This window comes from Sesamum indicum, linkage group LG12 (genome assembly GCF_026168435.1).
Source record: "Sesamum indicum cultivar Baizhima isolate 11 linkage group LG12, ASM2616843v1, whole genome shotgun sequence".
NCBI lineage: Eukaryota > Viridiplantae > Streptophyta > Magnoliopsida > Lamiales > Pedaliaceae > Sesamum > Sesamum indicum.
The window spans coordinates 4690292-4702791 of record NC_142668.1 but is presented as its reverse complement, the minus strand read 5'-3'; the positions used below and the strand labels follow the sequence as shown (position 1 = coordinate 4702791).

Below are 12500 nucleotides of genomic sequence, written 5' to 3'. Positions count from 1 at the left end.
CTGATCCGACATAAACGATGCCAAACAGAGGAATGATTGCGATTATACGGCACATGAGTAGGGTGAAGAGCCCTACAATAGCGATCATGCAAGTACTGCGACCACAAGGATGATTTAAGCCTAAATCGCCACCAAAGTTTCATCGAAAAAGCCCTAACATACTCCGCCAAACTCCGAATACCCAAACCACCTTCTGCTACTGATCTACACATCTTATCCCATGAACACCAATGAATATGCCGGTGGCTATTATATGAGCCCCAAAAGAAACCATTGAATATGCGCTCAATGGTTATCAAGACAGATTTAGGTGGATGGATTACTTGAAGCAGATGTAAAGAAATAGCCTGCAACACACTTCGAATCAAGGCTAGCCTCCCTCCATGGGATAGATTCGTCATTGCCTACCCCTGTAGCATGTCACGTATTCTGGAAATGAGCGAATCAAACAAACATGCCTTCCGATTACCCTTGTATAGAGGGACACCCAAATATGTGACTGGGAGATATTTTAGCTAGTAACCCATAACGTATTGTACCTCTTGCAATTGTGACGATGGTACCGTCCGGCTCAGAATAAAAGAACTCTTTGCGCTATTTATCCGCTGTCCGGACACTCGCTCATATGCGTGGAGAAAATCACGGAGCAATTCCATGTGCTGCCTGCAGATGTTAGTAAAGATCATCATATCATCGGCATATGCTAGGTGAGATACCCGAACCCGACCCGGTGATTGGTAATACATCGTTGGGTGCGCCACAAAAAGCCTATTCAGTCCCTGAGATAAGTAATCAGCAGCAAGCACAAATAACGCCGGGGATAATGGATCCCCCTGCCGCAAGCCGCGTGTCGAATGAAAGAATCCAACGTGCTCTCCATTCACTAGGACTGAGAACCAACAGTTTGATACAGCATTAGCCACCAAGTTAATCCAATGCTGCGGGAAACCCTTTAGTCGCAAGACTTGAAAGAGGAACTCCCAGTTAACCCGATCATAAGCCTTGGCCATATCAAGCTTAAAAATAACATTCGCCTCCGACCGGCGCGACTCCAATGAGTGAACTAATTCTTGCGCCAAAAGGACATTATCACTCAACAATCGTCCCGGGACAAACCCACTCTAGGATGGGGATAGCACCTTCGGCAAGACATGCCCAAGTCTGATAGACATCAACTTCGTGCAGATCTTATTCGTAACATCACATAAACTTATCGGCCGATACTCACTCCAAGAAACTGGGCTGGCGGTCTTTGGAATAAGAGAGATGGTAGTAGCTGTGAAACTCTTTGGCATAGCTATACCACGAAAAAACTCAGATACTGCACAGAAAACATCCTTTAAGACTAGATCCCAGCAGGTATGATAGAAAATCGCCCCAAATCCATCTGGTCCTGCAACACTCTCCGGCTCAATGCAGAAAACTGCCTCCCGAACATCTGCCATCGTCGGCATGGCACACAAGAAACACCTGTCCTCATCTGTCAGGCCATCCTCTAGGCAATCTCGATCCATCTCGTCGGGAAACGCTGGCTCTGCAGATAGGAGCTGCTCAAAGAAAGAAGCCGCCAATCTCTTAATTCCTACCGGATCAGTTAAAACCTCCCCCTCATACCGGATCGTGCCACGAAACCTCCTCTTCTGAACTAAAGAGTGGAAGTATCTCGTGTTTCGCTCCCCATCTTTAGCCCATTTGATCCCAGCCTTTTGTTTCCAAAATGCCTCCTCTTGGGTCAACACCCGAACCAACACTGCCGAGCACCGACTCCGCTCCACAAGCGTGCGATCACAAGGATCAATATCATATGCCTCATCAGCCTCCTTGAGATCTCGCTCCGCCGCTGCAACCCTATCAAACACATTCCCAAAGACTGTTCTGTTCCATTCCTTCAGACAGTGCTTCAAGCGAGTCAATTTCTGCTGAAGGCGAACCATACCACTCCCGATCGTTGGGTATTGCCAATTCCGACGAACAACCTCAAGAAATCCCGGATGCGTGATCCACATGTGTTGAAACCGAAAAGATGATGCCTTTTGCGTCACAATAGTCTCTGCAACAACCAGTAATCCACGATGATCCGATTTGGAGAGCTCAAGATGAGTAACTTGTGTTTTCGAAAATACGTCCATCCAACTATCAGTCACCAGGACCCGATCTAGACGTTGCCGCAACCGACGACTATACCAGGTGTAAGGGCTCCCAGTATAACCGGCATCTGTAAGGGCACAGTCCGCAATCATGTCATGGAAATCAGACATTGCGATACCACTCGGGGCAGCGCCCCCTGACCGTTCCTCTGGGCAGAGGACAGTATTGAAATCCCCTCCCACAATCCAAGGCGAAGAGCCAACCGAAATCAACCGAAGGCCAGCCCAAAGATCTCGCCGCTCCACCATATCACATTTAGCATATACCGCTGTAACGAAAAACGGTTTCGGCCACTTATTTGATTCCAAATGGAGGTGCAGAAACTGCTCATGATCGACCAAAACCCGACACTGTACCTCCGGTCCCCAGAAAAACCATATTTGATTCACACAATTCGAAACCACCTCCTTAAATCCCAGCCGCCTCGCCATAAACCTTCCCTCAAGGGAGATCATAGGCTCCATGATCGCCAAGAAATCAAGGTGATGTTGTTTTCTGACCCGATTCAAGACCCTCTGTGTAGGATCATTTCCAATTCCCCGAACGTTCCAAAATAATCCTTTCATCGATCAAAGGAGAGTAGATCGTATAGTACTCCGCGTGACGATCCTACAGGGCGGGGAGACTGCCTTCCCACGATCTTGTGAAGCAGAATGATCTGTAGGTGCGTCTCCTATGGACCGACCTCGCCGATGGCGTGCCAACCTCCTAGAGACATCCTCCTCATCCATCTGAATAACGCCCTCCCCTGTCGGGCCTAAAGCCTCATCATCTGTCACTGCAGCACAGTTAAGCAATTCGTGATCTGATGTATTTACCACACAACCTGGCAGCTCGCAAGGCAAACTCGCTGTCTGGGATGCTGGCACAACACATGTATCTACCTGCTCATCGTCTGGCCTCATGTCAGATGGACCAGACTCTCCCAACTCAGGAACCTTTGGCAGTACCTCCGTAACCGCCGTCTCCTTCCCATTCCTAGAATGGCGCTCATCTGTTAGTGTAGCGTGTGAGTCAACCACTTTTGTGACATGACTATCTTTCGCCATCCCATCATCCTCATCTTCCGGCAAGTGCACCACTTCATTCACCTCTGTTTTGGACTCGTCTGTTTGAGGCGCAGCTTCCTGCAATTCACCCTCCGCCTCCTTAGAGCCACTAGTACTAGCCCCAAGGCGAGACTGGGCCGCACCATCATCAAAAGCCATACGCTTACCTTTACGGCGATCTCTCAAATTCTTTTGAGCCCGCAATGCATCCAATTTCACCCAAAGATCCTCCTGATCAGGGATAGGCGGCGAAGAATCATCTTTATTAGCAGGCCAAACCGGTGGGGCCTTTGATCTGTGCTTCTCATAGCACTCATCTTCATCATGTCCTAAGTGCTTGCAAGCCCCACAATACTTAGGCAGTCGCTCGTAAATTACAGGCTGGATGATCACTTCTGTCCCAATCCCGAGCCCGATTTCCGTCTGTAGTGGCTCAAGTAAGTTAATCTCAATGCAAACTCGTGCCACACTAGGTCGTACCAAAGTCGTTGTAGATACATCCGTCCTGAGAGGCTGCTGGCACCAGACTTTTTTTTTTTTTTGTTGTTTTTTTTTTTTTTTTTTTACATGCAAAATTGCCTTGTCTCATTATGGAATCAATCCCTCTTCTTCTTTTCTACAGAAGAGAAAAGGAATCCTGAATTCATTTTAACACTGATATAATCAGCCTAGAATCGCACATATTAATATTCCTGCATAAAACTGACCTGCTGGGACACCCAAACAGGTGTAGAGTACAGTAGACGATCGATTACCTTTGTACGGATACATAGACGTTACGAAAGGGATCTAACATCAACACACACAAACCAGAGCAGAAACATGTGAATCTCTGATTCACTTTATTTTAGATAAAGATCCATTGGATCCTCGTTAAGGGATTTAGATTGTACTCATTCCAATTACCAGACTCGTAGAGCCCGGTATTGTTATTTATTGTCACTACCTCCCCGTGTCTCACGAGGCGCCTATCACACAGCGCGTCGTGTGGCTAGTAGTCCGCTGACTACGTCCGCCAATACCTCCGCTCGGCACTAATGCAGCGCGCCGAATATATCAGAGTCGGGAGGAACAAATCACAAAACAGTAAATTGCGCACGCGGATTCAGAAAACCAAATTGCATTGAACTGAAAGTGCATATACAATGATCAACGATGCTAGAGCAAGGGGTTCGCCTAGAGGGGGACTCTAACACGTCACTAAACCAAACTTCTTGAACTCATTCCCCCCCCTATAATAGGCTTCAAAAAATAAATCCTATCGTCTACACTAGACACTAGAAAAGCTGAAATTTGCAACATAAGAGGCGTAACGTCCCCTTGAGCAATCTAAACAACAGAAAGCAAATAACAAAGCAGTAACAAAGCAATAAAAGGCCTACACCTAGGACTCTAAGACTAGTTGGTGTCCGTCGTCTGTTGATGAAGCCTGAGTGGTCGGCCATGTAGAATGGTAGAGTGGCCGAAGTGCGCGTCACGGGGGCCTAGTGTGCGGGCAGCCCGTGACATTCTCCCCCACCTGAGATAGCGACGTCCCCGGCGCTACGGAAGCATGGTACGCTTCGACAAGGGGTAGAAACGCCTTTAGGTTCGTCACTCGCTCCCAAGTGTTCTCCTCGCTACTGCATCCCCTCCATTTCACCAAGTACTCTGTGTGGTCTTTCTTCGCGGTACTCGTCACTCGGTGATTTAGGATTGCTTCAGCCACCTTCGCCTTCGTCTTCTTCAATTCGAGTTGTGGGCGGCTGGGTTGATTGCGGGTATCGTCTTCCCTGTCTGCTGAGTACTTCTTCAATTGGCTGACATGGAAGACGTTGTGGATCTTCCACCACGGCGGCAGCTCCACCTTGTATGCTACCGTCCCAATACGCCTAAGGACCGGCAAAGGACCAACATATTTCTGCATCAACCGAGGATCTCTCCCCCTTGATGACTTTGACAATCTCGGATCCGGGACCTTCACCAGCACCAGGTCTCCCGCATTGAACTCTACGAAGCGGCGATTCTGATCTGCATACTTCTTCATCCGCTTCTGAGCTGTCTCCAGGCAACTTTTGGCGATATCAACATTTTGCTTCCACTCCTGGGAGAAACTTCGAGCAAGAGGGGATCTCACACTTTGTGGGATGTCAAGAGTGTGAGGAAGGAGCGGCTGCTGCCCAGTGACGATTTCAAAAGCGCTCTTGTTAGTCGAAGAGCTCTTTTGAGCATTGAAACACAGCTGAGCGACATCCAGGAGCTTCACCCAATCCTTCTGCGTACCTCGCACAAAGTGCCGAAGGTAGTCCTCCAACATAGAATTAAAGCGTTCTGTCTGACCATCGGACTGTGGATGATAGCTCGAGCTCATGGAAAGTGTGGACCCGAGGAGTTTGAACAACTCGGTCCAGAAGACGCCAGTGAAACGGGAGTCACGATCACTGACAATATCTCTTGGCAGTCCCCAATGTTTGACGATGTGCTTGAAGAAGAGATGAGCCGTCCCTTCTGCTGTAACGTGTTTGGGTGCTGCGATGAATGTAGCATATTTTGACAAACGATCTACCACGATGATAATAGAGCCTAAGTCCCCGACTTTAGGCAATCCAGAGATGTAATCCATGGAGACGCTCTCCCATGGACGCTTTGAGATGGGAAGTGGTTGCAGCAAACCAGCCTTCTTCTGATGGTCTGCCTTGTCCTGCTGACAAATCAAGCAAGTGCGGACATACGTCTCGACATCGTCCCGCAGTTGTGGCCAATAGTAGGCCCTCTTCACCAAGGCAAACGTGCGCTCCTGTCCTTGGTGTCCCGCCCAAAGTGTGTCGTGGCATTCGGAAAGAAGTGATTTCCGTAGGTCCCCGCCTCTCGGAATATATACGCGGTTTCCCTTGGTCATCAACAATCCATCCTCGATCCAAAAGTGTCGAGCCTTGCCCTGCTCGACAAGCCGAATCAGGCCTTGCGCTGCGGGATCCCTCGGTAGTAACTCCCGCACCTGATCCTTTACAGAGATAGCAGCCGCGCTAGAGGAGAGCGCTGCTATCGACTCCAAGTTCGCCAAGTCCGCCCTGCGGCTCAAGGCGTCAGCTGCGTGGTTGCTGGAGCCGGCCCGGTACTCCAACACGAAGTGAAACTCTGACAACAACTCCTGCCAACGTGCCTGCCTACTGGTCAGCTTCGACTGCGACATGAAATGACTCACTGCAGTGTTATCCGTCCTGACCACGAAGGGAGAGCCTAACAAATAGTGTCGCCATAGTCGAACGCAATGAACTACGGCCAACAACTCCTTCTCGTGCACTGAATAACGTCGTTCAACATCCTTCAACTTTCTGCTCTCAAAGGCAACTGGATGGCCATCTTGCATCAGAACTCCTCCTAAAGCAAAGTCTGAAGCGTCTGTCTCCACCAAGAATGGCTTTGACATATCTGGTAAGGCCAACACAGGATCTGTCATCATCGCTCTCTTCAAATCATCGAAGGCTACTTGGCATTGGGGTGTCCAATTCCAAGTCTCTGTCTTCTTCAGTAAGTCTGTCAAAGGCCGTGCTATCGCGGAGTAGTCCTTCACGAAACGCCGATAATAGTTCGCCAAGCCAAGAAATGAGCGCAAGTCATGAACATCGCTCGGCGGTCTCCACTCCTCGATAGCCTGTACTTTGTTGGGATCCATCCGAATGCGTCCTCTCTCCACGATGTGTCCCAAGAAACTGATAGTCTCCCGAGCAAACGAGCACTTCGACACCTTCACGTACAGCTCGTGCTCGCGGAGTCTCGTCAGAACCTGCCGCAAATGGTCCTCGTGCTCGGCCAAGGTTCTACTGTATATCACAATGTCGTCCAGGTACACCACCACAAACTCGTCAAGAAAACCGTGAAGTACCTGGTTCATCAAGGTGCGGAAGGTTGCGGGAGCGTTAGTCAGGCCGAAAGGCATGACAAGAAACTCGAAAGCTCCGTACCTCGTGACAACTGTCGTCTTCGCCTCATCACCCTCCTTGACTCGGACCTGCCAATAGCCCGACCTCAAGTCTATCTTCGTGAAGTAGTTCTCTCCACTCAAACGGTCGAAGCAGTCTGCCACCAACGGTATCGGGTACTTGTTCTTCACAGTGATCTTGTTTAGTGCCCGATAGTCACAACACAGGCGTAGGGAGCCGTCGGCCTTCTTATGAAACAGGACCGGCGCTCCATACAGCGACTTCGCGGGTTTGATGATTCCGCTCTCCAACATATCCTTCAACTGCTTCCTAAGCTCCACAAGCTCAGGTTGCGACATTCTGTACGGTGCCCTGGCGGGCGGCCTCGTGCCAGGCACCAACTCAATCTCGTGATCCACTGCCCTCTTCGGCGGTAGCTTCCGAGGCAGCTCGTCTGGCATCACGTCTTCAAACTCCATCAACAGTTTCTTGATGCCGCCCGGGATGGGCCCTGACACCTCTTCCATTTCATCAAGGCAAAGAGTACACAAGTAGGATGGTTCATTCCGCTTGCGACCCTTCTCAAACTGCATGGCCGACAAATTCCTCTCTCCAGTACGTCCGGCCAAGGTAGGGATGACACACGGTTTCGCCCCCATCATCATCAGCGAATCGACATGAGGTAGAACAGCTGTGCGTGTATCCCGTAGAAATTCAAGCCCGAGGATAAGCTTGAAATCGTCCATCACCACAACGGAAAGATTGGTCTTGCCCTCGTAAGCACCAACCTTAATCAGCACAGACTTGGCTACACCGGCAATGGGTTGTGCAGCCGAGTTGATCGCCTTCACACGCCCAACTCCCTTCTCCAGCACGAGCCTGAGTCTCGCCACTTCGGCGCTCGCAAGGTAGTTGTGAGAGGCTCCAGTGTCGATCATGGCTCGAATCGGCTTGCCATGAATCTTCACATCAACGAACATCAACCCTTTCTTCCGAGGAATTCGGGGCTGAACTTCTTCTTCTTTCTGTTCCGGCTGTTCCACAATAAGAGCCGGGACAGTCTTTTTCGCAAGGGGTGGCACAACTCTCTTCGCCGCCACCATAGAGACTGTGTTGCACCATTGGGATACGGCCCCCAAATTGTCCTCATCCTCCTCCGTGCCATTCTCACCACCTGCCTCTGCTTGTGGCTCCACACTCCTTGAGGATGACGCATTGTCGGCAAAGCTCGTTGCCAATGCATTCAACACCCGTCTCTTCGGGCAGTCGCGATACCCATGCGGACCATCGCAGAAGAAACACCCTCTCCTCCTCTCGGGTGCTCCCTGCTTGTTCTCTTGGGGCCTGTTCCTGTCCGAACCGCCCTGTGAGCCATTCTGAGCGTGGGGTCTCTGGTCTCCCCCACCTCTGTTGAAGATATTTCTGAACGATTTCATCCCATTCGACTTATTCTGTGCAGGACCAGACGTCGCCTGCCTATCCTTCCGAGTCTCTTGGTTGAAATCTGCCAGGCGCTCGGCCGCTATAATAGCCGAACTCAAATCAGTCACTCGTTGCCTCTGCAACTCGTTTCTCGCCCACTGTTTCAAGCCTTCCATGAAAGTGAACAGCTTGTCTGCCTCCGACATGTCTCGGATGTTCAGCATCAGCGCTGAGAAAGCTTTGACATATTCCTACACGGAACCTGTATGTTCAAGCTTTCGCAATGCCCTCCTGGCATTGTACTCCACATTCTCGGGGAAGAACTGCTCTCTGATCGCCTCCCGTAGAAGAGCCCACGTGTCGAGCTGTATTTGATGAGCCTGGATTTCCGCAAACTTGGTCCGCCACCACAGCTTTGCGTCACCAGTCAGGTACATGGTCGTAGTCGCAACCTTCCTTGCCTCGTCCCGCACGTCTGCCGCAAGGAAGTACTGTTCCATGTCAAAGAGGAAGTTCTCGACCTCCTTCGCATCACGCTCACCGCTATAGGCCTTCGGTTCTGGTATTCGAAGCCTAGCACCGGGGTCGTGAGCAACCATAGGCGTGCTACCCACTGCACGCTGGAGCAATCCAATCTGAATGGACATTTGCTCCATGTCACGCCGCATATCGGCAATGCTGTCGTTTCCGAATACGCCAGCCATCTCCTGAATCACCTGCCGACATTCGTCCAACTCCGAATTCAGCACCGTGATCTCAGATTCTAGGGAAGAGACCTTCGTCTCCAATTCAACCAACCGGGAGTGTCCGTCCTCCGGGTTCTCAGCTCTCTCGCTGGATGAAGCTGCGGCATGTCGCGGGCTTTCCGGATCTTGCCCCGATGCCTTCGCAGCAGTAGCGGTCCGCCTCGGCCCCATCGTGGCACGAGGCTCTGATACCACCTCTCACGAGGCGCCTATCACACTGCGCGTCGTGTGGCTAGTAGTCCGCTGACTACGTCCGCCAATACCTCCGCTCGGCACTAATGCAGCGCGCCGAATATATCAGAGTCGGGAGGAACAAATCACAAAACAGTAAATTGCGCACGCGGATTCAGAAAACCAAATTGCATTGAACTGAAAATGCGTATACAATGATCAACGATGCTAGAGCAAGGGGTTCGCCTTGAGGGGGACTCTAACACGTCACTAAACCAAGCTTCTTGAACTCATTCCCCCCTATAATAGGCTTAAAAAAATAAATCCTATCGCCTACACTAGACACTAGGAAAGCTGAAATTTGCAACTCAAGAGGCGTAACGTCCCCTTAAGGAATTTAAACAACATAAAGCAAATAACAAAGCAGTAACAAAGCAATAAAAGGCCTACACCTAAGACTCTAACACAGTTGGGTGTCCGTCATCTGTCGATGAAGGCTGAGTGGTCGGCCATGTAGAACGGTTGAGTGGCCGAAGTGCGCGTCACGGGGGCCTAGTGTGCGGGCAGCCCGTGACACCGTGTCAGGATTGGGTAATTTGCGCGCCTGCTGCCTTCCTTGGATGTGGTAGCCGTTTCTCAGGCTCCCTCTCCGGAATCGAATCCTAATTCTCCATCACCCGTCACCACCATAGTAGGCCACTATCCTACCATCGAAAGTTGATAGGGCAGAAATTTGAATGATGCGTCGCCGGCACGAGGGCCGTGCGATCCGTCAAGTTATCGTGAATCATCGCAGCAACGGGCGGAGCCCGTGTCGACCTTTTATCTAATAAATGCATCCCTTTCAGAAGTCGGGGTTTGTTGCACGTATTAACTTTAGAATTACTACGGTTATCCGAGTAGCAGGTACCATCAAACAAACTATAACTGATTTAATGAGCCATTCGCAGTTTCACAGTCTGAATTAGTTCATACTTACACATGCATGGCTTAATCTTTGAGACAAGCATATGACTACTGGCATGATCAACCAGGTAGCATTCCTCACCGATTCCGCCGCCCGCATGGGACGAGCCCAAAACGGTGGCGGGCGTCGTTCGCACGAAGCGCCGAACGCTTGCTTTCGGGGTAAACAGAGGCCGAGGCCCTCGTACCCCACCGTGTGTTCCGCATCCGAGAGATCGGGCGACGACGCAATGGGCCAACGACCCGAGTACGTGCGGCCGTGCGCGGGACGTGGGACACAGCGGGCGCCTTGAGGTCCACCCCGCGCCGCGGCCCCGAGGGGTGCAGCGCAGGGCGAAAACGGGACGTTCGGGACAATGGAATGCCTTCGCAATAGGTATGCAGCACAGAAAACTGACCGCGGCCAAGGCAGGAGCGCGCTTGGGCCGACGACTAAAGCGGCTTGCGGGGGATGTTGTCGCTGCCCGAGTAGGGATCCAACATGCCCACACATGCCAATCACCACTCACGCGCCCATTACGTACGCAATACCCGAGCAAACAAGCCAACGCCCGCCGTCCCACGACGCATTCAAGCGTCGCGGCAGGCGAACGGCAGCAAGCACGCCCAAGCATGCCCCGGTAGGCACGAAGATTCGGGACGAAGAAAGAGTTGGGAACCGAGGAGCACAAACCTAGGGACCGAACCGGCTTGCCTGTGCGACGCCTCCACTTTCGCAGGCGACGGGCTACTAGCAAGCGCACCCAAAAGCATACCCCAGCTCCCGAGCGGGAGCCTTGCATGCCGGGATTGCCGACACTTCGCCAGCCACGTGCTACTGATGTCGGGGTCGCGGGCAACAGACGACGACGACCACACCCGCCCTGTGTGGGTGCCACCGGGAGCCGACGGGCGGGGGTGCAAGCCGTCGCCGGCCGCCCTTGACGCCTCCATTTTCGCAGGCAACGGGCTACTAGCAAGCGCACCCAAAAGCATACCCCAGCTCCCGAGCGGGAGCCTTGCATGCCGGGATTGCCGACATTTGCCCACCACAAGCACCCCCAACCGTCGGATCCCGACGGCACCCACATCGGTCCGCTTATGCGGGGGGAGGCCGACAAGCATAAGCGGACCGACCGACCAACCTTTACTTGGACGGAGCTCGTGTTGGCCATGTTTTACCAAATCGCAAACGAAGCTCGCCCCCGACGGCTTGCCGTTGCGGACGGGAAGGCATTCGGCGCACACGATGCAAATGGGCATCGGCCGCACGCAACACCGTAGACCCCCGCTCAAGCGCCCCGCCGAAAAAGCTCACCGGACTCTCGCCGCCAAAACAAGGCTAACACAAGCCACGCCCAAGCCATGAGGACGGCCGAGGCATGGGGGCTGCGGGGGGGCCGCCTTGCCCCTGCCCGCCCCCAGCGCCCAGACCCCCCTCAAGCACCCTCCTCCCCCTATAATAGGCTTAAAAAAAAAAGGCTTGTGACAGGACTAGACATTGAAAGGTTTGAGGAACGCACTTTTTTGCATTTTTGAAGCATTTTAACGTATTTTTGCATGAAAATTTGCACGTCACCTCAAAATCACATGATTAATTCATTTTTGTTGAAATATTTTATTTTTGAGTTATGAAAATATTTATTTAATTATTTTAATTATTAAAAAATAATAAAAAAAGGGAAAAATCGGTAAAAAAAGGAGGGTTCACGTTCAAATCCAATGTTCTCCAACAAAAACATTATGCATACATGAGCATTACGTATTGATGATCACTTCCGTACGAGTTATCAGATGGAGCAACATCGATGTTTTTTGGGAACGCCCTGTCAGTTGTCTTCCCACAATCATCAAAATCGGACAAACAAGCTTCGCGATGGTTCGAGACCCGACAAATAAGTCGTGGGCAAGATGTCTTTGTATTCTAAAGTCATCATTGGGATGAGGTTGCAAAGGTTTCGGAAAAACGGCGTGATCAAAGGCGACGGCCACGAGAGTAGTGCCGGACGGCAGCAGACGCCCCAGTGCCCACAGGCCGACGGCAGCAGATGGTGCAGGCAGCCGCTGCCGATGTGCGCGCGTGCAGGCGGACGACAGCAGATGCCGCCTGGTAGACC

At 51.5% G+C, this 12500-nt stretch overlaps 1 protein-coding gene across 1 annotated transcript; it reads right to left on the bottom strand.

The window, feature by feature from the left end:
• Positions 1 to 515: 515 nt before the first annotated feature.
• LOC148784694 (secreted RxLR effector protein 78-like) lies at positions 516 to 1010 on the bottom strand. Its single transcript, XM_088876510.1, has 2 exons — positions 745 to 1010; positions 516 to 663 (listed from the first exon to the last, which is right to left on the bottom strand). Exons 1-2 carry the CDS (start codon positions 1008 to 1010, stop codon positions 516 to 518), a joined length of 414 nt encoding a protein of 137 aa, XP_088732636.1.
• Between the last annotated feature and the right edge of the window lie 11490 nt (positions 1011 to 12500).